This window comes from Solanum verrucosum, unplaced genomic scaffold, assembly GCF_900185275.1.
Source record: "Solanum verrucosum unplaced genomic scaffold, falcon-dt-bn FXZP01000102.1, whole genome shotgun sequence".
NCBI lineage: Eukaryota > Viridiplantae > Streptophyta > Magnoliopsida > Solanales > Solanaceae > Solanum > Solanum verrucosum.
The window spans coordinates 4,699,095-4,725,361 of record NW_026019930.1 but is presented as its reverse complement, the minus strand read 5'-3'; the positions used below and the strand labels follow the sequence as shown (position 1 = coordinate 4,725,361).

The 26,267-nt window shown below is 36.0% G+C and overlaps 2 protein-coding genes across 2 annotated transcripts; one reads left to right on the top strand and one right to left on the bottom strand.

Annotated features, from left to right (window-relative positions):
* Positions 1 to 14,518: 14,518 nt before the first annotated feature.
* LOC125831209 (3-phosphoinositide-dependent protein kinase 2-like) lies at positions 14,519 to 19,695 on the top strand. Its single transcript, XM_049510400.1, has 12 exons — positions 14,519 to 14,587; positions 14,919 to 15,267; positions 16,026 to 16,206; positions 16,348 to 16,400; positions 16,781 to 16,882; positions 16,955 to 17,063; positions 17,165 to 17,243; positions 17,396 to 17,561; positions 18,321 to 18,455; positions 18,553 to 18,719; positions 19,206 to 19,428; positions 19,555 to 19,695. The coding sequence occupies exons 2-12, from the start codon at positions 15,112 to 15,114 to the stop codon at positions 19,636 to 19,638; spliced, it is 1,455 nt and encodes a 484-aa protein (XP_049366357.1). The 5' UTR covers positions 14,519 to 14,587; positions 14,919 to 15,111; the 3' UTR covers positions 19,639 to 19,695.
* Positions 19,696 to 22,537: 2,842 nt separating this feature from the next.
* LOC125831277 (probable phytol kinase 1, chloroplastic) lies at positions 22,538 to 25,663 on the bottom strand. Its single transcript, XM_049510474.1, has 6 exons — positions 25,311 to 25,663; positions 23,446 to 23,513; positions 23,239 to 23,370; positions 23,046 to 23,161; positions 22,851 to 22,965; positions 22,538 to 22,757 (listed from the first exon to the last, which is right to left on the bottom strand). The coding sequence occupies exons 1-6, from the start codon at positions 25,650 to 25,652 to the stop codon at positions 22,571 to 22,573; spliced, it is 960 nt and encodes a 319-aa protein (XP_049366431.1). The 5' UTR covers positions 25,653 to 25,663; the 3' UTR covers positions 22,538 to 22,570.
* Between the last annotated feature and the right edge of the window lie 604 nt (positions 25,664 to 26,267).

Sequence of the window (26,267 nt, the reverse complement as noted above, 5' to 3'; positions counted from 1 at the left end):
AGTGCGCCAACCACTCGTGGTTTTTGCCTTGGCCATTTTCTTGCACATCTTTCCTCCTTCTTTCTTCATTCCAACTCTAATTCCTTCGAGTGCTCCTGAAAAAACTAATCATGTGTGTTAGTGCACAATTATCACAAGTTATACCAAAAATCAAGCTAATAGACTCAAGATTATTCCTCAACTTAAGCACTTTATGGGTAATTATTGACAACTTAGGCATATAAATATGCCTAAGATCACTGTGCAACATCTGAAACACACAATCGACCTATATATTTGAGGACTCCATCTCTTGCTATATCAAATGATAAAGACTGTTGACCCTGAGCCTTGGCTCTGAGCTGCTCTAAGCCAGGATCTTCTTGTTGCCATGTTTTTACCTCCATAACTAGAGATGATACGGCTGTGTCCTGAATTGTGACCCCACTATCGTCTGCCTCTAACAATCTGACTCCCAAGATAGCTAACTGATGAAGCTCTCGCACTAGTTCACATTTTTCAACACTAAATAGGATAAACTACCCATAGATCTTTGATTAAGGGCATCAGCTACCACATTCGCCTTTCCTAGATGATATAAAATATCCACGTCGTAGTCTTTCGGTAACTCAAGCCATCGGCGTTGTCGCAGATTTAAATCTTTCTGTCTAAAGATATATTGAAGGCTTTTATGATCTGTGAAGATGTTAACATGAACGCCATACAAATAGTGTCTCCATATCTTTTAACGCATGCACAACTACAGCCAACTCTAAATCATGGATCAGATAGTTCTTCTCATGCTTCCTTAGCTGCCTTGAAGCATATGCGATAACCTTACCATGTTGCATTAGAACACATCCCAACCCAATACCATAAGCATCACAGTACACCACATAGCCCTCTGAACCCTCTAGCAATGCTAGAACTAGTGTTGATGTCAACCTATCATTCAGCTCCTGGAAGCTATGCTCTCATGCCTCAGTCCACTGGAACTTAGCTGTTTTTTTAGTCAGCTTCGTTAATGGTGCTGAAAGTGAAGAGAACCCCTCTACAAACCTTTTGTATTACCCACATAGCCCTCTGAACCCTCTAGCAATACTAGAATTGGTGCTGATGTCAACCTATCATTCAGCTCCTGGAAGCCATGCTCGCAAGCCTCAGTCCACTGGAACTTAGCTGCTTTTTGAGTCAGCTTCGTTAATGGTGCTGAAAGTGAAGAGAACCCCTCTACAAACCTTTTGTATTACCTAACTAATCCTAAGAAACTACGAACCTCAGTCAGAGTAATGGGTCTAGACAAGTCTTTACGACCTCAATCTTTTGTGTATCAACCGTAATGCCTGTATCTGATACAATATGGACTACGAAAGCCATACAGCTCAACCAGAATTCACACTTAGAGAATTTTGCGTAAAGTTCCTGCTCTCGAAGAACTTGATGGACTGCTCGCAAATGATCTGCATGCTCAACTTTTGAATGCGAATAGAACAAAATATCATCAATAAATAGAATCACGAACGTACCTACATACAACCTGAATATGTTATTCATTAGGTCCATAAACACTGCCAGGGTATTGGTCAATCCAAAAGACTTAACCAAAAACTCAAAATGTCCATATCTAGTTCTAAAATATGTCTTCAGAATATATTTCACCCGAACTCGTATGTGATGGTACCCTGATCTCAAATCAATCTTTGAGAAGTACTTAGCACCTTGTAGTTGATCAAACAAGTCATCGATCCTCAGAAAGGGATACCTATTATTTATAGTATCCTTGTTCAGCTATCGATCATCGATACATATCCTCAGCGAGCCATCTTTTTTTCTCACAAATAATACTGGTGCACCCCATGGTGAAGCACTGGGCCTAATAAAGCCTTTATCAAGCAAATCTTTCAACGGATCCTTCAACTTCTTCATCCCAGTAGGAGTCATTCTATAAGGAAGGATAAATATGAGTTGTGTACCTGATAGCATATCGATAGAAAAATCAATTTCCCATTCTAGAGGGATATCAGGAAGCTCGTCTGGAAATACATCTAGAAACTCATTAACTACCGGAATAGACTGAAGAGTCGGTGGTTCTGCATCTATATCATGAACGCGAACAAGATGATAAATACAACCCTTAGTAATCATCCTCCTCGCCTTAAGATAGGAAATAAACCTACCTTTCGGCGTTGTTGTATCGCCTTTCAATTCCCGAACTGCCTCTCCTGGAAAATGGAATCTAACAATCTTTGTTGGCACTCAACATTAGCATAACAAGACGCTAACCAGTCCATACCCATAATGACATCGAAATTGACCATATTTAACTCTACCAGGTCTACAGAGGTTTGACGGTCGATAATTTCTATCGTATAACCTCGATAGACTCTCCTAGCAATAATAGACTCACCAACTGGTGTAGATACAATAAAGGGTCGATCTAATGACTCTGCTACTATACATAACTTCCCCGAAATAAATGGAGTAACATAAGACAGAGTAGATCCAGGATCTATCAAACCATAAACACAATGGAAGCAAACAATTAATGCACCTGTCACAACATCTGGTGATGACTCTAAGTCTTGTCGTCCGACTAGTGAATATGTACAGTTCTGGCCACTACCAGAACTAAATGCTCCCTCTCTAGCTTTGCATCTACCTGTTGAAGTGTGGGGTCCACACCCTGTAGACTATGCTAATGAGGAGGAACCTACTACTGACCCAGTCTACTGACCTATACCACCCTAACCTATGGTTAGGCAGTTCCTCCACCCATGCCCCTCCTGTCCACAAGAATAACAACATGTGGAACCCTACCTGCACCTCCCGAAATGCATCCTACCTCAAGTAGCACAACGCGGCAGTGTTGTCCTAACCTGGCCTGAACCTCTCTGCTGCTGAGAGGCTGATGGTCATGAACCCTCACCTGAGACTGACTGTCCCTGACGATCAAATCTACTACCTTGGAACTGTTGTGGTGGAGATCTAGGTGGTCTACTAGAATATCGGGGTCTGGTACCACCCTAAAAATATCCTTGTGAACCAACATGCCTAGCCCTCTTCCGTCTCTCTCTCTCTCTCTCGACCCTCTCGCTTATATACTGTAGATGTCGGCGATCTTCTATGCCTTATGCAAAGGCCTGAATTTGCGAGATATCCATATTATCATTTATTGCATCGGTAGAACAAATGTCGATATAGTCTGAGTCAAGCCCTCCTACAAATCTATACACCCTGTCATGCATCATATCAACAAATGTTGGTGCATATCTAGCCAATGAGTCAAATCTCAACCTGTACTCTCGAACACTCATGCTGCCCTATCGGAGGTTCAGAAACTGGTCCACCCGGCCATCCCTAATCTCTCGAGGCAAATAGTGATCTATGAAAGCTTCTGTAAAGCTATCCCAAGTTGGTAGCGATGCATCTTTTCCCCTAGATCTCTCCCAACTTTCGTACCACCATACTACAACATCACGCAATCGAAATGTTGCTAACTCAACTGACTCAGTCGCTGAGGCATGCATGACTCTGAAGATCCTATGAAGTTAGTAAACAAAGTGTTGAGGGTCCTCTCTATGATTTATCCCTATAAAGTGTGGAGGATTCAAGGCAAGAAATTCACGAACTCTCAAACTTCCGAGCCCTTCAGAAGGTCCGGCAACATCTAGTGCAACTGGCAGGCGTTGTGCAGCTACTAACTGTGCTAACATACATACTGCACTCTTGAAATCCTGGTAAAATGGAATAGGAGGAACTAGAGGTGGTACTGCTAGTGAAGTCGGGGGTCTTTTAACCCTCGGAGACTCCTGAAGCGGTGAAGAAGCTATAGGGGGCTGAGAAGATATTTCCCCCTAGGTTTCACAATGGGCTACCTCTATCTATAGTACCTTCCCAGTACCCTCGCCTGCAGTTATATCTAGCCCCTGGCTAGTTGTGGCCTTTCTGGTGTCAGACATCTCTATCTGCATACCAATATCAATTATAAGCCAGAAACCTCAACCCCTAAGACACCGCTCTATAGCACAAGGTGAGCAAAAGAAGAATAGTCATTCTAACATGCCCAGTAGCTTCTTGCTTATCTAATGTGGTGCACAACACATTTATAAACAAGACTCTACTAGATACAGTTTGTAGACTCTCTAGGATACGACGTTGCTCTGATACCAAGTATGTCACGCCCCAAACTCAAGGGGTGCAACTGGCTCCTAATACCAAAACTCAGGCCCGAGCCGACCTTGCTGAACCATTTTCTACTAGTGCATGGTAGCCATACACAATCAAGAAAACAAATAAGTATATCTCGGCTTAAAACTAACCCTCAGTCAACAAGGCCCCTGTCAACAGTTTTATAAAAGAAACAGCTACTCCCAAGAGTTCATATAAAGAAATAGCCAACTAGCACAAAAGTCTTGATTGGGTCGTCGAGGCCACCATGATCTCCATACCAAAACTAAAAGCAGGTATATATCAAGACAATACATCAAACAACTCACAAGCTTCAACAAACATACAAACTAGGCCAACATGGCCATAACATAGCTATGCATCCCACACACTAGTCTGCAAGCCTCTAAGAGTAGTAAAGATTAATGGGACAGGGCACCAACCTACCCATAAAAATATATACGACAAAACCTAACAAGCCTCCCAACTCTGGCAGCTCCGGAGGAAAGGGGATAATCAACCGGATAGAAATCAATTATGGTGCTGAGGAGGTCTAATGGGTTGTCCGTCGGGACTAGCATGCATGAATTCAGCGCCCCCCAGGCAATGGGGCATCAATACAAAATAATGTACAGAGTATGAAAGGTTATAGACTAAATGAGCAAGTATCATAATATACCAAAAGCAATCAGGTAAGGAAATCAAAATTTAGATAGGCATGCTAAACCACAACTGAATCTGAAAATACAAAAATGATCAAACAATAACCTAACCAAGACCCCATATGCTCGGCAGGTACAAATAACATACCACCTACCTAGTACCTCATAAGCCAGAAGGTGCCAAATCAATCTACATACCCCTATCGGCAGCCCTTTGTCTTTGCAAGAAGTCACATAGCCTTTTTTGGCAACGATATAGCCTCGTAGGCAGCGCATAACCCTCTTAGGCAACATCATAGCTCTGTGGGCTGCAGATAGCCCTCTTTTGCACCAACATAGCCCTATAAGCAACACATAACACTCTTTGGCATTAAAATAGCCTCGTAGGCAACACATAACACTCTTTGGCATAATATAGCCCCGTGGACAATACATAGCCCTCATAGGCAATTGCATAGTCCTATTAGACAACATCATAACCCCCATATACAGTTCATATCTCAATAACTAACCACAATAGCCCCAAGGGCGACAACAAATAATTGAATAGGCTAAAGGCTTGCAATTTAGCTATAAATAATATATATGAATAGTCTCAAAGTCGTTCCTAACTTAGGGTTGTTCTTAACAAATTATGAGTCCCTAAAATAAGGGTTTATAACCACTCAATCAGCCAACCACTCACAATTACATCTACAAGATCACCAACATTAACTACCCTATTATATCACTCCCAAACTCTATTGGAAACATGCCGAACGAAGGAAATAGCCTTAACATACCTTTTCCTTTATAATTTATGTAGAAAATACCTCTGTTCGTACCACTACAACTTTAAAAAAAAAGTAAAATCAATCAGTAATTAAGGACAATAATTACTATGACAATTCGACAATATATACGGATTCCTATCGTAAATTACTATCCAAGACCTAAGGTATCCATAAACTAATAAAAGATGGTTCCTACCTTTCTTTACACGCTCAGAACACTTGAATAAAATCAAACCACTGAAAAAAACCTTGTTGCCACAACCTCCACGGAGCTATACCGCTCAATTCACCATGAAAACTATACCAAAATGACGAGCTCCCGACGTAGGAAATTTTTCGATAAGGAACCAAGAAGAGATCTTGAACACACAAGGATGATTTAAGGAGTAATTCTCTGATTTTTATGGGTTTCTTACGAGGTGGAATGAAGAAAAATGAAGAAGATGTTATCTTATAAGGTTCAACCAACCTAAGGCACACACCTCACGTACCTGCTTGTGCAGTCTAGCAAAAATGTGAATATCTCTCTATTCTGAAGTCGTACGAACAAACGCTTTGATGCGTTGTAAACTAGACTTGTAGTCCTTCGATTTGATGGGTAGTGGGCCCCATAACTCTTTATAGATTGGGAGAAAGTCTCCGAGACATTTGACGCAAATTTTAGAGAAATCTTTAAAAAGAGACCTACGATAACTTTCGCTAATTTTTGTTGGGAAAAGGGACAAATAAACCCCCCAAACTTTCGAAAATGGTATGTTAATACCCTCCGTCGTACTTTTCGCCCATTAATGCCCTCGTCATCCAATAATAAGTGCACATTTACCCCTCCCACTAACGGAAAACTCATTTTGTACACGTGGCACAATCCTACCCCTCAATTCCGATTGACCAAATATTTAACCCAAATTTTAAATACTCATTTAACCCTCCCCATTACCCATTTAACAAACTATCTACAAACCTAAAGAAAAAACCCATGTACCCATAATTCAAGGGTTGACTCAAAGGTAGAGGAAGTTTTGGTTATTGTTGGCAAAAATTTATCCATTAATTCCAAAAATAAATAGAGCTGGAAAACACATATTTGAATGAACTTGTTGAAACATATTGTGTTTTATGAAGTAAAATGTTTTTTTCTTAACAAGTTTTGATAGTAAATAAAGTAAAATAACATCTAGATTTAGTTTGAATTTACAGAGGATGACCTAATTCAAATAGAAGGGCATTTATCTTCGAAATGATTTCTTTTATTGACAACTTAAGGGGGTAAAAGAGGGCTAAAAAATCTTCAGCACTCATGCCCATATCAAACACAATATTCTTCCAAATATGCTTGCCTCCGAAGTCTGATTTGTCAAATATTTTTTTATAATAAGAAAATATTGCGTAGAAAATTAAATCCAGTGTTTTCTCTTTTGTTTAAAGATGATTGAAAGAGTATATGGAAAGATAAAAGAAGAAGAAGAAGAAGGGGGGTGAGGGGGTGGGGGATGGCGGTGACCTGCGAGAAAGAAGAGAAGATAAAGTAAATGGGCCTTTTTCTTTAGGTTGTAGATAGTTTGTTAAATGGGTAATGGGGCGGGTTAAATGGGTATTTGAAATTTGGGTTAAATATTTGGTCAACCTGGGTTGAGGTGTAAGATTGCACCACATGTACAAAATGAGTCGTCCATTAGTGGGAGGGGTAAATGTGCACTGATTATTGGACGGCGAGGGCATTAATGGACTAAAAGTATGACGAATGGTATTGGCATACCATTTTTGAAAGTTCGGGGGTATATTTGTCCCTTTTCCTATTTTTATTTTGTGACTTACCTAACTTCAAAACTTAAGATACAACCCTTGAACACATAAAATATGACATACCACATCATTCTTAATTTATTACTCACCTTTTTTAATGACTCGGAAAACAAATAGGTGAAACTAGAGCTTAACTAGTGTGTGTTTGAGTTTGATATGGAGTTTGATGTTGTTAAATGAGTTCCCGAGCTTAGGTTGAGGGGTTTAGGGGACCAACTAAGGGTCCTTGAGGAGGACCCTAAAGTCTAACCGCCAAAGCTACCAAAATACAAAAAGTTGTGACCCACGGATGGTACGATCCATTCAACCCCATGGAACCCATCCGTAGGTCAAGGGACTAGATGACAAGTAACAGACCCAAACCAAGAAGTGCTAGTACGGCTCGTGGACCCACCCACGGTTCGTGGGTGGGGTTTCGTAGGTCAACACTGTGTTGTTGTCCGATTCGGCAAAGTGGAGGGGCAACTTAGTAAATTCCTTTTAAGGTTAGTTAAGTTAGGGGACGGTTATTATTTATTAATTAAAGTATTTTAAGGCTTTTAAAAGTATTAAAACACCTTTTTCAATTCATTATTCCCAAACACTCAAAAAAATTAGAAACTACCTCTCCAAATATTCTCTCTCTAGAAACCACCATTGGAAAAGAAGGATTCAAGATTTCAAGCTCAAGATCTCACCATTCTCACTCAATTTTTGTGGATTTTCTTCCCTAAATATATGATAGTATTCATCCTTGATTAAGTTTCATTCAAAGAGCCCTACCAAAAATTGATTTCAAGTTTGCAAAATCCTCCAAAAACCTAAGGTTTTCATTCTAAGCATGGGTTCAATTCCAAAACATTTTCAAAGGTTTATATATGATGAATTATGAATGAATTGTTGAATTAATGATGAATTATGGTGAATTTCTCCTATGAACACATGTTTCCCCAAAATCCAAAGTTGTGAATTGTGATTGTGAATTGATTGATTATGAAAGTATGTTGAATTGTTTATGTCTATATTGAATTAGTTATTGAATCATGTTAATTCCCTTATCTAGTGTAGTATTCTAGATGTTTGGGTTGAGATTGATTCATAGACTTGGAGGGCAATTTCATGAAGGATTTATGTTTGATTATGATGTGAAGTATGTGTGTGTGATCTCAATGAAAGTATTGTGAACATGTTTAGAATGTAATTGTGTTATTATTAAAAGAATATTCTCAATTAACATTCATGAATGATAATGATAGAATGTGAACGGTTTCTTCTATGTAATGTTACATCTTGAATTAGTAGACTTAGGCATCCTCTTCTTGTGTTATGAATGTATCTTGACTCAATGAGCTGAGTAGGTATGTAATGGGAGTTTTCGACGTAGTTGAGGAAAAGTGTCGTACGACAATGCTCCATGAAGACATGAACATATCTAGGCTCATGGTATACGATCAATCTATTGAGGAGTCCAAACATAAAAAGAAGAGAAGGGAGATGAAGAGAACTACGTCCAATGAGAAAGGTCAACCAAGGTTCAAAAAGAGAGCCTTTAACCAAGATTCTTCAAGCACTCCTAGGGTTAACCAGGAGAAAGGTAGTGGGTCTCCATTTCCTAAACCTATTTGCACCACTTCTGGGAAAAAGCATTATGGAAAGTGCCTAGCCGGTACTAATGGGTGCTATGGCTGTGGGAAGATTGATCACCAAGTGAAAGATTGTCCTAATCTTCCGGCCAAAGGAAGAGAGGCCAAACAAGCTTCTCTTAATGGCCCAGATCCTAATGCTCTAAAGAAAAATCATTTCTATGTACTTCAAGCTAGAGAGGACAAAAGAGCTCTTCTGGATGAAGGCACCGGTATGTTGATGGTTTCTTATAGTTTGAATATCTTATTAAGGTCCCTATGTTATTTTCATGTTAGCCTTAGTATGGGTTTACTTCAAAGGGGGAGATGGTATGTTGAATAGTAAGGTTGTTGAGAGTTCTGATATCCTTATCACTTTCTTCTATTCCTATTCAAGCTTGAGACCAAGAGTTCCTTGTAGCTTGTTTCATGTTTTGGAGTCATGTGTGATTATGTGTTTCCATGGTCTCCTTATGTTATGCATGTTCTTGATGAATGTATGTTTAATGAGAAATTGAGTTTTCATGATTTTTATTCCTCATGTTGATGTGCATCTATAATGAGTTGCCTAAATGCTTCATGAGTTGAATTGTTGAACATGCTTAAAGGTGTCTTTGAGAAAAATTGCATAATTTGCTTTCTGATGTTGTAATGAGCATGATGTGAGTTGGAGAAGGAAATTCCTCCGATGAAATGAGATATGTTAATGTTCGTGCATAATGAGTTTGTAGATGTAGTTCCTACTTCCTTGTGTTGCATTGAGCTTATTGATGTGGAGTTGATGTTAATTTCCTCCTAGGTTTGTGTATTGATTATGATGTTGCATGCATGATGGGTGCTAGTCTTGAGTCTTTATTTCCTTTAAAGTGTTTAAAGTGTCATTCGACGCAAATGTTCCTAAGGGGGAGATAATGTAACGACCCATAAAACGAATAGGTGAAACTAGAGCTTAACTAGTGTGTGTTTAAATTTTATATGGGGTTTGAAGTTGTTAAATGAGTTCACGAGCTTAGGTTGAGGGGTTTAGGGGTTAAAACGTTAGGGTACGACTCCCCAAGGACCAACTAATTAGGGTCCTTGAGGAGGACCCTAAAGTCTAACCCCCAAAGCTGCCAAAATACCAAAAGTTGTCAAAAAAGTTGTGACCTACGCCCCGTAGGTTCATTCACACCCCGTGAATCCATAAGTAGGTCAAGGGCCTAGATGAAAAGCTCCAGAACCAAACCATGAAGTGCCAGTATGGCTCGTGAACCCATCCACGGTCTGTGGGTGGCGTTTCGTAGGTCACCACTGTGTTGTTGTCCAATTCGGCCAAGTGAAGGGGCAACTTAGTAAATTCCTTTTAAGATTAGTTAAGTTAGGGGATGGTTATTATTGATTAATTAAAGTATTTAAAGGCTTTTAAAAGTATTAAAACACCTTTTTCAATTCATTATTCCCAAACACTCAAAAAAATTAGAAACTACCTCTCCAAATATTCTCTCTCTAGAAACCACCATTGGAGAAGAAGAACTCAAGTTTTCAAGCTCAAGATCTCACCATTCTCACTCAATTTTCCTGGAGTTTCTTCCCTAAAGGTATGGTAGTCTGTACCTTTATTAAGTTTCATTCAAGGAGCCCTATCAAAAGATGATTTCAAGTCTCCAAAATCCCCCAAAAGGGCTTTCATTCTAAGCATGGGTTCAATTCCAAAACGTTTTCAAAGGTTTATATATGATGAATTATGAATGGATTTTTGAATTAATGATGAATTATGGTGAATTTCTCCTATGACCCCATGTTTTCCCCAAAATCCTAAGTTTTGAATTGTGATTGTGAATTGATTGATCATGAAAGTATGTTGAATTGCTTATGTCTATATTGAATTAGTTATTGAATCATGTTAATTCCCTTATCTAGTGTAGTATTCTAGATTTTTGGGTTGAGATTGATTCATAGCCTTGGAGGGCAATTTCATGAAGGATTTATGTATGATTATGATATGATGTGTATGTGATCTCAATGAAAGTATTATGAACTTGTTTAGAATGTAAGTGTGTTATTATTGAAAGCATATTCTCAATTAACACTCATGAATGATGATGATAGAATGTGAACGGTTTCTTCTATGTAATATTACATCTTGAATTGGTAGGCTTAGGCATCCTCTTCTTGTGTTATGAATGTGTCTAGACTTAATGAACATGAATCGGTAGACCTAATGTTGGTAGCCCTTGCATGATAAGTCTATGACCTATTCTAATGATGTATCTTGGATCGGTAGGCTAATGGAACCCTTCCATAAATGATGTTAATGAACCTTGGGATCGGTAGGCTTATGGCACCCTTCCATAAATGATGTTAATGAACTTTGGGATCGGTAGTCTTATGGCACCCTTCCATGAATGTTAATGATGAACCTTGAATTGGTAGACTTATGGCACCCTTTCATGAGGATTCAATGAGCTACCTTAAAAATGTACCTTGAATCGATAGGCTTATGGCACCCTTTCATTGTCAACTAATGTACCTTGAATCGGTAGGTTTATGGTGCCCTTTCATGGGTTAATCAATGTACGTTGGGTTGGTAGGCCAATGGCACCCTCTCATGTGTAACGATGTTAAAGTAATGAAATACTTTATGGGAATGAAGGCTAAGCACCGAGTGGATTTGGTAAGATGGAAGCTCTCCCCACGTTTAGGTCGGGTTTCAATAAACATCTTTATTATCCCATAACTATGTGCCCACATATGATATTAGCTAGTGGTTCCACCTAAGCTAAAATGTTACCGGTTCTACCTTAGGTAGGTAGATCAACCCTTACGATGTGGGATAGTACATCGGATTCCATGGTTTGCTCTCATGGTCTATGTCGATTAAACGCTTATTCGCATCATGTGAGATGTGCACTATGGTTATTTGAGAGGTTCTATGAAGTGTGGGTGGTAGTATGGGATGTCATTCATGCATTGCACGATTAGGCCTTGAGAGGGCCATGGTGAGTTCGCTAATGTCTTAATGACTACTAAATGAATGTGCTCTTAATGAAGCTAATGAAGAATGTTGACTTATATGCTTAATGTAATGATGCATGCTTTACTTGGACTGTATTATGAGTTACTTTCCTTGTCATGACTTATGAAAGGTTTATGTTCCTTATGTATGAGTATGGCCTAAAGATGAAAAGGAAGAATGATAAGTTCACTTTTGGTGGCCTCAAAGTGGTACTTAGTATGGATGGTGGTATGGGACGCCATTCACACATTGCACAAGTATAGCTTAGGGTTACTTAAGGTGAAGGCTCTAATGTGAGGAAATGGCTTATATGTTGATTATGTTCTAATGTGATGAAATGGCTTATATGTTGAAAATGTTGTATCTTATGCCTCTTATACTTATGTTCATGAAGTTTTCTCAAAGGCATATTGTATGGTTTTCAACCAAAATGTTCGTTTTAAGCATGGTTTTTGCATGACTATCATACTTAGTACATTAAATGTGCTAACCCATATTTCTTCTATTTTTCTACAAAGTGTAGGTTCTGGCAAGTGAGTTGATTCTCTCTAGTTCAAGGGCTTGGTTTGAGTTCTTCCAAGGCTAGTGGTATGTCCTCATGGATTCGAGGACAAATGCTTTGTTGATGTTCCTTTTCTTCATTGTACTAGACATTTGTTAGAGTTCTATTGTAAAGGGCCGTGACCCTACTTTTGATTCAAAGATTGTTTTATATGGCCATGTGAGACAAGTTGACTTCCGTTGTTTTAAATAATGTTTTCAATTGTATGGGATTAAAAGACTTTTAAATTACATATTATTTCTATTATCTTATGTGATGGCATGCTATGAGGCTTGTATGAGACTTTTTGGAGTCTTGTACGCCGTGTCACGTCCGGGGTGTAGGCTCGGGTCGTGACACCCTCTTTGTCTTTCACGAAGGTACGAGTTAATTTAGATGTTTTAAAAAGTCGGGGTGTTACACTAAAATATTTTCTCTATGTTGAATTCTTAAGTAGAGTACTATTTTACCCAACTCATTTGTTACCCAATATATTTTTACCCATATTAAATATGGGCGGGTTGAATTATTACCCATTTTCAACCCGCCCAAATTTAACTCAACCCGCCCATTTGCCACCACTAGACACAACTAACAATAGTTGTGTGAGACCCTTAAATTTCTTACAAGTATTTTAATGGGTTGGACACCACATACTCTCGCACCTTATTTTTTCCCCAAATTCCCCCCTTTCCCTCCAAAGTATTTTAGCTCTTCTCCGTCCAATATTCCTCTCTTTTTCACACTTTTTTTAATTCTTTGCGCTCTTTATTAATTAGTAACTTGATTAGCTCTTTCTTTCCCATTAATCATTTTTGTCCCTCAACTAAATCAATATAAAAAATTTCCACCTCTCAACCAATTCAACTAAAACATAATTATTCCTCGTAGCCTTAGGAAAAAAAATCTTTGAAAATTTTCATTTTAGATCTCAAAAAATTGAATCAAGTCCCTAGGATACCTTTAAAAGATAAATTTTGAATGAGAAATTCACACACACTTTATATTTGTATTAACAAGTATTCACTGAATATAAAAAATTGAACTAAATAAAAATCTAGTCAAGTTGAATATTTCTTTTACTTCAATTTATTTTTAAAAAATTTGACATAATCAGTTTTGGTTTTAAAGTAAAAAATAGATTGAAAAACCACCAAACTTATTATAAAAATATTTCTCTTTATATAGTGTGTGTTGTGAAATTAATTTTTTGCTCTTTTTATTTGTAATCTAGGTGTTACCTTTATATAAATTTTATTTTATTTTTTCACTTTCTAATTTGATTTGTAATTTTATTGTGATGATTTTAAAAATTGATTTTATGTTCAAAATGACTTGTTTTTAGTCCTTTAATTATTAGTTAATTCAACTGTCATCAATCAGAACTAATTCTTAAAATAAAATTATACCAAAAAAAAGCTCACAAATGAGTAAGTGAGAGCATACCTATAAGTATTCTAAAATTACTTGTTCTTCATTTTTTTTTGAAATATTTTGTACTTGGTGTTGCACTTATTATTGAAATTTAAGTTAAAAGTCTAAAAATAATCGTCCAAAAAAATATATAAATCAAGAAAAGAAAAGACTATAATTATAATGGAGTTCAAATTTTTAATCATATTAGCAATCACGGGAAAAAGGGCTAAAACTTGAATTAATATTAATTTACATATTTCTATTTGACTTTTGGAAAATAAAAATGTAAGACTATTTAAAAGAAAGAGAAGTAAAATATTTATTAGGAGGAAAAGGGAGGAATTTGAAAAATGAAGAGTGTGGGTGTTAAAATGAGACCACTAAAACACCTGTCAAAAAATTAAGGTGCCTCACATTGGGTCTCAACCATATTAAAATTTTCTCACAAAGCAAAGCCATGGCAGCAGCTATGTAACTGTTGCCATTTTTGAAGGGCTCCCCAATCATAGACAGCAGATCCTTCTCACCTTTTCCTACTTTTCAGGACCTTTATATTTATGTCATTATTCTTCACACACAATTTTTGAGGTTAATTTGATGAAACAAGAAAATGAATCATCTCAGAAATTGATTGGTAATGAAATGAGAAGGTACCCATCATTCATTTTCATGTGTTCTTCATACAACCAAATTCATAATTTGTTTCAGCTTCCCTTTCTAGGGTTTGAAAAGAAAAAGAAAATACATTTGAAATGCAAACATTTTTGCATATACATACATGTAGGTGGTTTTTTTTCCTTCCTTTTTTTGTGGGGATATATGCATGTATAAGGAATCATTTGTTTTTGTTTCTCCTATGGAAAAGGGAAAATAAAGAGAGGTGTAAAATATGAAGAAAATCTGAGCTGATGTGTGATGGGTTCTCTTTATTTCGGCTGGTAAAAATTGATAATTTTTTTTTTTTTTTGCCAAAATTTTCAGGGACTGAATATTTTTGCAGGGATTGAAACCCCCGATTTTCTTGGGGGAGAAAGAAGGAAAGTAGTGATAGCATTCCATATATAAAACAAATTTAAAAATATATGCATAAAATTTGATAAAAGTGGTGGTGGTGAGAGAAGGAATTTTAATGTGAAATGTTGGCATTGGTGGAGGGAAAGAGGAGGAGCAGCTGATGATGGAGCAAGAATTAGATTCAAAGCTTAGGATAGAGAACACTTTACCAAATCCTCAAAGATCTAAGAGCTTTGCATTCAGAGCACCTCAGGAAAATTTCACAATCCAAGATTTTGAATTGGGAAAGATCTATGGAGTTGGTTCTTATTCAAAGGTCAGATTTTAATCCTTTTTATTATGTCTTTATTCGGTATTTTGGAAGAAGTCTAGTTTGAGATTCTGCTCAACTTTTCCCTTTTTCCTTTTTGTGCTTAAGTGTGGTGATGTTCCCTGGTTTTATCATCTTGCTTTATTTTTTTGCTCATTATGGTTTAGCCTCCCTTGTGAGGGGTATGGAGTCTGGTATTAATTGAAATGTCGACCATGGATTTTCTTTTCATTTGTTATGTCTTACCATGCTTTTCGATATAATGAGTTATCTTGTTGATTTCGGGTGTCATTTTTATTCATCTTCAAGATGTCTTTATTCATTTCTAGCTTTTCTCCATCATTCTCTTAATAGTCAATAGTTGAAAACAGCTAGTATATGTTTTTGTAATAAAGTATCTGCCAAATGTCTCGCACAGAAGGAAAACGGAAAAAAAATGAAGAGTAGCTATTTGTTGCAGAAGTAGTCTCTTTTAGATTAAAGAATTTTTTTTTAGTGAGTTCATCTTTGAGATGTGTTTTAGTTTTCAAGCAATTCTTGGTGGTATTAATTGGTGATCACACTCCTAAAGCAGAGGTCCAGTTCAGGGATTGTATTTCCTATTGCACAAAACTGTTGAGGGTCGTCTTATTAGCCTATATTAGTAACTAGCAAAACTCTTCTTATATGTGGTTTTTCTTCTTTCACCCCTCTTGCTTTTCCACTGGGTAAATAAATCATGAATTGTTATTGTGGTTTTGGATACAAATTGTGTACACTATCAGGTTGTCAGAGCAAAAAAGAAAGACACGGGGAATGTTTATGCCTTGAAGATCATGGACAAAAAGTTCATCACTAAAGAAAATAAGACTGCCTATGTGAAATTAGAAAGAATTGTACTTGATCAGCTGGATCATCCTGGTATTGTGCGACTATTTTTCACCTTCCAAGACACTTTTTCACTATGTGAGTTTTTTTCACATATTTGCTGATATGTTTAGTATTTTGCACATCTCTTTTAAGGATATTTTTCCACTCTTTATGCCTGGCATTTCTTGTCGAATATTGATGTTTCTCCTTCTAATTTCATGTTACCCTATTGTGAAGACATGGCACTAGAGTCCTGTGAAGGTGGCGAGCTTTTTGATCAAATTACCAGGGTGAGTAAATGAAGAAATTTGATATACATGTTCTTTTAGTTTCTCCCATAAGCATCGAAAATCACAACATAAAACAGAAAAAAAAAATGTTATCACTAGTGAATCGCTTGTGGCATATTCGGATTTGTCTTGGTAACATATATTTTCTTCTTGAACTTTGTAATGTGGTTGACTTCCTGAATCTGATATAGCCTTCTGTTCCTTCTGGAAAGAACAATCATCTTTCTAAATACTCCTTGTCCAGTTATTCTGATATCATTGGCAGTGAAGGATTTCCCATTTCGGAAGTGTGTGAACAATTCCACAATCCACTACTATTCTCTTTTGCTTGGAAAGCCAGTAAATCGTTTCCTATTAAAATTTTATTTTGGTTTGTGCAGAAAGGTCGTTTGTCTGAGGATGAAGCACGTTTTTATGCAGCTGAAGTGGCAGATTCTCTTGAATATATACACAGTATGGGATTGATTCATCGAGATATTAAGGTACTTTTACTATGTGATTGCGGTGTCAACAGAATATTCTAGGACAATTTTGAAAGTTTTTATTTATGGCAGCCAGAGAACCTGCTACTCACTTCAGATGGACGTATTAAAATCGCGGACTTTGGCAGTGTAAAACCCATGCAGGATAGCAGAATAACAGTACTTCCAAATGCAGCATCAGGTATACCTTGCTTGTTGCGAGAAATCAGAATCATATTGGCACAAAATAGTGTATTTTGATGTCATTTTCGTTGCTGAATCAGTGCTCTTTCTTTCCTCCAGATGACAAGGCATGCACTTTTGTGGGGACAGCTGCATATGTCCCTCCTGAAGTTTTAAATTCTTCTCCTGCAACTTTTGGGTATGGACCCTTCCCTTGAAAAAGCCAAGTCTTTTTACTTCTTTCTGAATCTTAGCTGATTGGTATTAGTTTCTATACACTTTGATGGTATTGACTGAATTATGCATTTTTTAATGAAAACATAATCATTCCTTTTGGACGTGTTTTACCAGAAATGATCTCTGGGCACTTGGCTGCACCTTATATCAAATGCTTTCAGGATTTTCTCCTTTTAAAGATACCAGTGAATGGCTCATTTTTCAAAGAATCATTGCCAGAGATATCAGGTTCCCAAATCATTTTTCAAATGAAGCCAGAGATCTCATTGATCAGTTGCTCGTAAGTTATAATTCATCTTTAATATTTACTTGCATCTTGTGGTTCCTTCTTCTTTCTTCCCCCATTCTTCGTTTTGTCCTTTTCTGAAATGCATCTCGATTTATTATATCAGTTGATTAATACATCGATGAGCTTAGGCAAATATTTTTGACTAGTGCACTTTGGTGATTCGCTAAACCCTTTCTATTCCACGAGCATAACACCAGCAATATACACCACTGGGCCTTATTTAATGAAGGATGACTTTTGCATCTTGATTGACATAGGTTTCTCTTTGTGTAATTGGATTATATGAGCTTGCAACCCCTAAGCCAACCAAAACTTTGGCTTGGTTTACATGTTCAGGTTTTTTTTTGGTGTGCCCCTTAGACTTGAAGCAGGGATAAGATCTTAGATAGAAACATATTTGTTTGTCTATCTAGCTTTATGAAACATCCAATGCATGCATCTTTTTGCTATTTTGGGTCTTAGACTACAGTATTCGTGTCTGTAGGACTACATACCTTTTCTTTTTATGGCAGGTAGAGAGAATATTGTGTCCAACATGGCATGTATATGCCAATTCTAAAATAATGCAGAACACAATTGATAAACATCTTCAACATTCCAATAGAATGTAGTCTTAAAATTGCATTTCATTCCAAGTAAAAGAAGCACATAAATGTGCCTGTGTTTATATTTCCCAAAAATACACACGTTATACATTTGTACATATCAGAAAATCTCTTTTGCCTATTAACTTGCATCCAAACGACTCAGGATATTGATCCTAGCCGAAGACCAGGTGCTGGACCTGATGGTTATGCTTCACTGAAAAACCATCCTTTCTTTAGCGGGGTTGATTGGGATAATTTAAGGTTACAAACTCCTCCACGGCTTGCTGCAGAGCCAAAAGTATGGCAATTTTATTTTTATCCTTGAAGCTTTATCTAAATTTTCTTAAAGAGTTGATTATTTATAGAAGTATTAAAAGGGTATCTCAAATCTTCAGGGGCACTCTACTCGTAGCAGTGGTGAAGATCAAGATCCTTCATGGAATCCCTCACATATTGGGGATGGTTCAGCTAGAACTAATGATGGAAATGGTGGTACAACATCCTCTTCTGAAGTTGGTAGCGTTACCAGGCTTGCTTCAATCGACTCATTTGATTCAAAATGGTAGGTTTAACACCTGTGGGATATCTTAGCTGTTAACTCTTGGTTTTGACTTTTAACTATGGTTGACCTTGTGGTTTGTGTACAACTATACTTTGATATTTGTGTTTGAACATGTAAAAAAGTGTCGTATTCAACTTCAGATGCTCTTTATGTTTCCTAATTGGGGAAAAGGGAAGTTGTCTTTGCTTCATTAATTCGTTAGGATCAATTTGTAGTGCAAATAACATTGAGTGTCTTACATTAAGTTTCCCGTAGAAGCTTGTTCCTACTCTGCTAAGCCTATGTTGTAACATTTCAACTACTCTTCTGGACTTGGTAAGCGGGACATGGCAACCCTCAACTGCACACTTTATTATGGGCAGGTTCATGCACATGGATTGCTTTAGGCCGATTCCTTTGTTTTGTTATTTTGCGCAACTTTATCCCTCTTTCAGTCCTTGTGTATCAGTAATGCATGTCAACGTGTTTCTGGTGATGCATCAACAGGAAGCAGTTTTTGGAGCCTGGTGAATCTGTTCTTATGATTTCCAATGTGAAAAAGATACAGAAGCTTACAAGCAAGAAAGTTCAGCTTATCCTGACAAATAAGCCAAAGTTGATCTACGTAGACCCCTCAAAGTTGGTGGTCAAAGGGAATATTATATGGTCGGACAATTCTAACGATCTTAATATTCAAGTCATAAGCCCTTCACAGTTCAAGGTTTGCACAGTTAAGTCCTAATTGCCTGTTTTTGTTTTCTCAAGAGCCCCAATCAATTTTAATGATTGCTTTTGATAAATGAATTTTAAGTTAACTCTCAATCTTTGTATGTTCATGCATCTTGTGATCATACAGCCAAAGAAAGTTATGTCTTTCGAGGATGCTAAACAACGAGCAATGCAGTGGAAAAAGGCAATTGAAACTCTCCAGAACCGGTGATATCTATTTATCTGCATTTCGACCATACCTCTTTTAAAATGAAATGAAATTGTAGAGGGATCCAAAGCTGTTGGATTCTCCTACAAAAATACTTGTCAATATAAACTCAATTTACAGGTCTCCAGTATAGTACATAATCTTTTTTCTTCTTCTTTTTGATGAAGTGCACATCCACATTTCATTTGTATGCAAGAACTGAAAGAAGTTGGTGAATTCTCAGTTATTTCAAAACCACTCCTCACAATAGAGCTGTTTTTGACAACATAGATGCCTGTCAAATCAACATAGACCAAGTAAATATGAAATGGACAAAATAGTTTTTACTATTATTTTTTCAACTCAAAATTCATTGTTTCAGAATTATTTCGAGCACAAATAAAAATGTCATTTAATTCAGAGTAACGCATACATTATATTTTTGAAATTGCAAGTGATCAATAGGTATTATCTCTTGTTTAAAGTGTCAAAATGAAAAATTATGTCAATTTTAGGTATCTATTTATGAATTCAATCTTTATTTTTCTTTTGTTAATCACAACATGACACGAGAGATTTTGTGCTACATTCTTTTACAAAATTTTATTTTTAGTTTTATCTTTTCACAACAGATTTTTACTTTTACTTAAGAGAACTTCATTTTTATTTAAAAGATGTGAAAAAGTAATTTATTTTTATTCAATTTTGTAAGTAGCCCTAAGAGATTATTTTCATAGATTAATGACATTATGCAAAATATTTATTAAATTTCCTTGGATTCAAATTAAAAACTAGCAAATATACGAAGAATTTATTTTCTCAGATAGGATGTTCATAGTAAATTAAATAAAAGAGTAATCAATAAGGGCAAATTATTTTTTTATATTAATAATAAATAAGTTAAAAGAATGTTATAAAGAAATCAAAATGACGAAGATAAAATTATACGGAAGTTGGTGTAATAAAGTATAATTTAAGACATATCTCTAAAATTATCCTAGTTATGTTTCAATTACGATTTAACCAAAGTAAAAGGGGAAATATATCATTTAAGTTTGTGTTTTTAGAGTGAATACATCTCTTATTAAAAAAGTAAATTTTAGATTTAGCAAACATAAAAAACATATTTGTATGTAATATGTATATTTTGGTATACATATACAAAAAAATCAATTGTATAATTTGTTTCGGTATACATATACAAAAGAATCAATTGTATAATATGTGTTTGTATAAAGCGAGGAAGAGAGAAAGACAAAAGAAAACTAGCAGGGGACAATCTGTATTTGTATAATTATAAGTGTATAGGACGAAAATATATGATCCGAGAAATTATATTTATAATTTTTATAATTATTTACTATAATATTCATAAATAAAATATAAATATTTTGATAAATTTTAATTAACTTAAGTCGTTAACTATACCATTTTCTCAAGCACAACACTTAAATTTTAGCCCAATTGTTACAACCCTATGTCCATCAAAATCTATTACTTTAGTCTTAACTATCCTACCTCACATAAGATAGTCACACTTTAGCTTAATTGAATCACTTTGTTCGTGTCATAATAACTCTACTATTGCTTAATTGAATCCACGGTAGGTTGTTCATGTTCTAGGTGTTTGTCTATCGAGATACGTATGTCCTCAAAAAAAAATTTATTACTTTCAAAAACGAAAAATTGAAAAAATGAACCAAACTGACAATTATTTTTTCGTTTGGTTTGGTTTAATTTTAGAAATTTAAAAACCGACTAAATTGATTTGGTTTTGATTTTAATCAATAGTCGATCCAAACCGAACTATGGACACCCTAGTGATTACCTTTATGCCTCATATAGTTATAAAAAAAAATATGTCTAGATTATACAAATCCAAATGCATAATAGGTATCGAGTGTTTGATCATGCAATGACCCTTCATAGGTGAGTTTCTCCATCTACTTGAACAATTATTACCTCATTAGCTAATTTTTAGATTATTACTGAGTTAATATATATGATGGTCACTCAACAATCAATTATTTTCATAGAAAGTCACGTAACTTTAATTTTCAACACAAAAGTCAGTCAACTATGAGATCTTCGCCTACAAAGTCACTCAATCTATTTAATTATTTTTTTCATTAAAATTTGCTGACTTGAAATTTTTATTTCTAACTAAAATTTAAAGAAATAAACATATATCCTGCACCACTTGATCCGGCTTGCTAAAATAATATTGACCCTTTTATTTTAGCTTTATTCTCCAAAATTATTCTCTCGTCTCCTCATTCTTCTCCTCCGCGTTTATTTTTTTAATTCCTCAATTTCAGCCTCTTCATCCTCCTTTTAGTTAGGGGCAGCTCAATTTCTGATCTCACTTAATTATTCCCTCTTGTCTCCGGATTCTTTTTATTATTATTATTATTGATCATTAGCTTTTTTAGCTTTAAATGATTTTAAATGAAGGCAAAAGGATAAAGAAAAAGAGAACTCGCATATATTATTATCCGGTGCTTTTCCATGGATTCTCTCTTGATAAAATCTCACTGCATCCTGCTAATAATATTTTAATCACAATCTAATTCCTATTTAACAGACATTTACTAAAAGAAAGGCTGAAACCATAAAATAAAATAAAAAAGGCAGAGGAGAAAGCAGGAGAATAAAAGGGTTAATATTATATTTTTAGCAGTTTGGGTCAAACAGAGCGGAAATGTTTAAATGGATATATGTTTATTTCTTAAAATTTTAGTTAGAAGGGGAAGGGGATTTGCATAGAGAGACAACAAGTTGTGACTTGTGAATATCTAAAATGAACCTGTGTTATCTTTCACTAATTGATATGTTTGGGCATCAAAGACCATCTGAGCATATACATAAGATAAGAGCACCACAAGAAGAAGATAAAGCAGGAATTATGTAAGAAACTTATTCAATGACAGCATAGTCCCGGGAAGATAACAACATTCTAATAAGCAAAAGCCAATGATGCTGCAACCATGCTTACCAAAGGAACAGAAATGTTATCGTCTACCATTCCAGTTATAGGGAGAGACTCCACCATAGTTGCTATAAATGACACCAAAGCTACTCTTTCTACAGTTGAAACCCAATCCAACTGAAAATATCCCAACGCCGAGAAGTAATACAGCATCCTTTCACCATATGAAAAAGTCTAGTATCAGCATAAATGTTACAACAAATTCAATATCTAAACAAAAACAAACAGCACAAGGACCAAAACCTACCCAACCGATACCAGGAAACCGAGAACAAACATGGAGAGGCTACCAGCCCAACTTTTCTGTTTATTATAAGGTAATTTTGTGGACCCAAACCTTCTTCCAACAATATCAGCGATTCCTACATAGAACAAAGTTTAAAAAACAATAAGTGTAAAAAGTTCTCACCATAGACCAAGTGATATGAGCTTCAGCTCTTACCATCACCACCACACATCATTGCTAATGAAATTACTCCAACTGGTGACTCACGCCAAAAGAGAACCGCACACAAAATTAACACTAAAACATAATATAGAGGCCCTCTCAGCAATTCTCTGCAAGGAAATGGCTAAAACGTAAGAGAGGAATCAATGCCATGTATCTGTTGAACAAGGCGGCAAAGGGAACTTACTCTGGCTTTCCTTCCCTAGTAACAGATTTTATAAGCCCCTCATCAGTAGCCAAAGATAGGCCATGAATCACAAGTCTCAGGCAGTTTGTAAGTGGAACTACAGAAGCAAAGTAGCGAGCCCATCTTGATGCACTAATCTAAGATCTAAATCATCAGTAAGAACATTCAAAGATGGATCTGTATTCATCAATAATGACATAACAATACCTGAAAATCGGCCAGGAAGCCATAAAAAGCAGACCAGACAATATGTGGACCAGCTTTCTGCTTAAGTTCTGTTTCGATGAACGGAGGGGAAAATAAATATCACGAGAAACAATGAAAATCAAGTGATCGTTATAATGTGTTAAAAGAACCATTAGTGCTGACATCACACAAGACCACAATCCCTCTATCTTTTTCCTTTCTCCCTCCTCGCTCCCAAAAGAAAGTATCTTAACTATTCATAGAATGTTCTAATTTCTGTGAGCTTTTGCTTCATGCCTAAAATGTCTCACCCGTTTCTCTATTTTATTTTTGATAGGCCCCTTCCTCTATTTTTTTTTTTATAAATGTGGTGTCTGTACCAGCATTCCACGGGATACCTGCCGCCTTCCTCCAATAACAGGTACTAAGGTAACTCTATCCACCTAGAGATTTGAAACTGAGACTTCATGGTTCTCAACCCACAAGTTGTTGAAAGTTTCCTAGTCAAATCATTAGATAAACGAATAAATAATGGAATGAAGGGATCAAACTGAGTGAAACGGATATAGATGATTCATATAGCTAACCCAACTAATTTAGGATTGAGCGAAGTTGTATTAAATAAAATAAATAGGAATGGGACTTCCATGTTGGAGGTCTCAAGTTCGAAACCCCTTGCCAGCGAAAGCAAGGGGTTTGCCTTCTGGGTCGAGCTCGTCGCACCGGGCTTGCCTAGTGCAGGTTACCTCTCCTATGTGGTTTGCAAGCTATTGCATAGGAGCGAGGGTTTTACCCTGTGCGCACCCAAAGGGTAGCGGCTGCGGATTTCCCTTGTCATCAAAAAAAAAAATTCTTTTAGTGTAAGTTTGGTAGGGTGTATAAGAAATAGAGTGTATTAGTAATGCTTGTAGCAAAGATTAATTCTTATGCATTTTTTGGTTTGGTGTATTAAATATAGTATACATTGCATAATTTTTTGTGAAAATATATTTATTTATAAAGATACCCTCTACAAGTATGAGGTAAAAGATATTTAATTTTATTTTGAAGGGTAATTAAGTCTTTAATCAAGCTAATGCATGCATCAAAGCTCTTGCATTACTAATACAATGGATTTCATGTATTAACAATACAGACTTCAATACACAATAGGGTTGAAATAGTGTACCAAAGCTAATGCATAGAACATGGGCAACCCTGGTTTTACATTTCTTGAGAGACCAAGTCAATACGATTAAAATAAGCCCAATTTTGAAGAGTTAGGTAGTAGATAACTCATCATTAACTTTTTATTGCCAAATTCTAATTTCCTCTCCAACAATACACTTCATCGTGTCTTAATAATAAATTCATCACTAATCAGAAAAGTCACCGTTAATAGAAAAGGTTACAATCCATTCAATGTGAAAAAAGGTTATTCAAATTGCATCTTTTAGAGAAAAAAAGACTTCATTTACCACTCACACTTTTCCAACCCCAACAATTAGGTCATGCGACACTTAACTTTTTCCTACATAATTTATGTGGGACAAGTCCTCTAAACTTATATTTTACCAAATAAGGTCATACATAATGACACTTTGGTCACAAATTTTCATTAAACGAGCAAAAATCAAAGACCAACCCCTATTAGGGGCAATCCGCGGAAATACTTGTCGTAATTCCAGGTAAGAAACAAATTCACAAAGTTTTCATGAACAGTAGAAACTTCTAAGCTAGTGCTGATTTTGATGGAATAAAAGATTTTTATCATACATACTCACACCTTATCTGGTCCTCTACCCTGCTAAGTAAAATCAAATCAGATTGTACACTCATGACATATTTGTGAATCCGATACAGTATAATACTAACGTGTGTTTGTGAGTAAGAGAGAGATAGAAGACCTGTTCAATTAGCTTCCGCTCGGATAAGAAATCAAAAGTGGAGACAAAAGCATAAGCGCCGGCGATAACCAAAGCCGTCGCTCCAGCATCCTGAAACATTGAACCACCATCTCCGGTAACATCAAAACCACCTAAACCGGCTGTCACCGGACCGGAAACAGGTCGGAAATTGTACGGCGAGAAGAAACGTCGGCGAAACGTACTAGTGTCGGTTGTTGCAGTGAGAGATGGAGGCAGATTTGAGAGGCGGAGATGACGAGGAAGAAGAGAGTGGGTGACCGGAGCTACCAAGGCGGCGGTAGTAAAAGGTCTGCTCATTGTAGCACACACAAAAGCTTGCATTCTACAATCTAAACATTATTCATTTTCGTCTTGACATATAAGTATAAAGTACTTAACAGAGATTTATTGAAAGAGTATTAAAAAATAGTTTTTGTGGCTTAGGGAAACGGGTTGCTAACTAAGAAAATGACCGAAATAGTATTAAGGAGTAGAGTAGATAGATTTGGTCCTGATATATCAATTACTAAATGCTAATCAATTTATCGTTGACCCAAAATATCTAATAAAGCAATAGAAAATCTATCTACCTATTCTACTAAAAGATATATTTCATATGTCTCAATTTATGTGACTTACTATCATTTTTAGTCAATCTAAAAAAGAATGATACATTTTTATATAAAGTAACAATTTAACTATAAAATGTTTATTTTATTAATAAAATAATTTACAGTCACACAAATTTCTATCATTCATTTTGGACCACAAGTTTTAAAAGTATTTTTTTCTTTCTTAAACCCTGTGTCAAATCAAAGTACCTCATATAAAATGGGACGGAGGGAGTAGCTATTTAACTGTACATAGAATCTATTTATTATATTTATTATTTATTACTTTTATATTTATATATATTAGAAGAGAGAGTTTGAGGCAGTTTCATGTCAGTTTTTTGAC

Coding starts and splice junctions, on each gene's coding strand:
- LOC125831209 (XM_049510400.1), top strand. CDS start 15,112: ATGATGGAGCAAGAATTAGATTCAAAGCTTAGGATAGAGAACACTTTA. Junction 18,456..18,552: donor GGCTTGCTGCAGAGCCAAAA/GTATGGCAATTT, acceptor TCAAATCTTCAG/GGGCACTCTACTCGTAGCAG. Junction 18,720..19,205: donor GACTCATTTGATTCAAAATG/GTAGGTTTAACA, acceptor ATGCATCAACAG/GAAGCAGTTTTTGGAGCCTG.
- LOC125831277 (XM_049510474.1), bottom strand. CDS start 25,652: ATGCAAGCTTTTGTGTGTGCTACAATGAGCAGACCTTTTACTACCGCC. Junction 23,371..23,445: donor GCTTCCTGGCCGATTTTCAG/GTATTGTTATGT, acceptor ATCTTAGATTAG/TGCATCAAGATGGGCTCGCT. Junction 22,966..23,045: donor AATGATGTGTGGTGGTGATG/GTAAGAGCTGAA, acceptor TGTTCTATGTAG/GAATCGCTGATATTGTTGGA.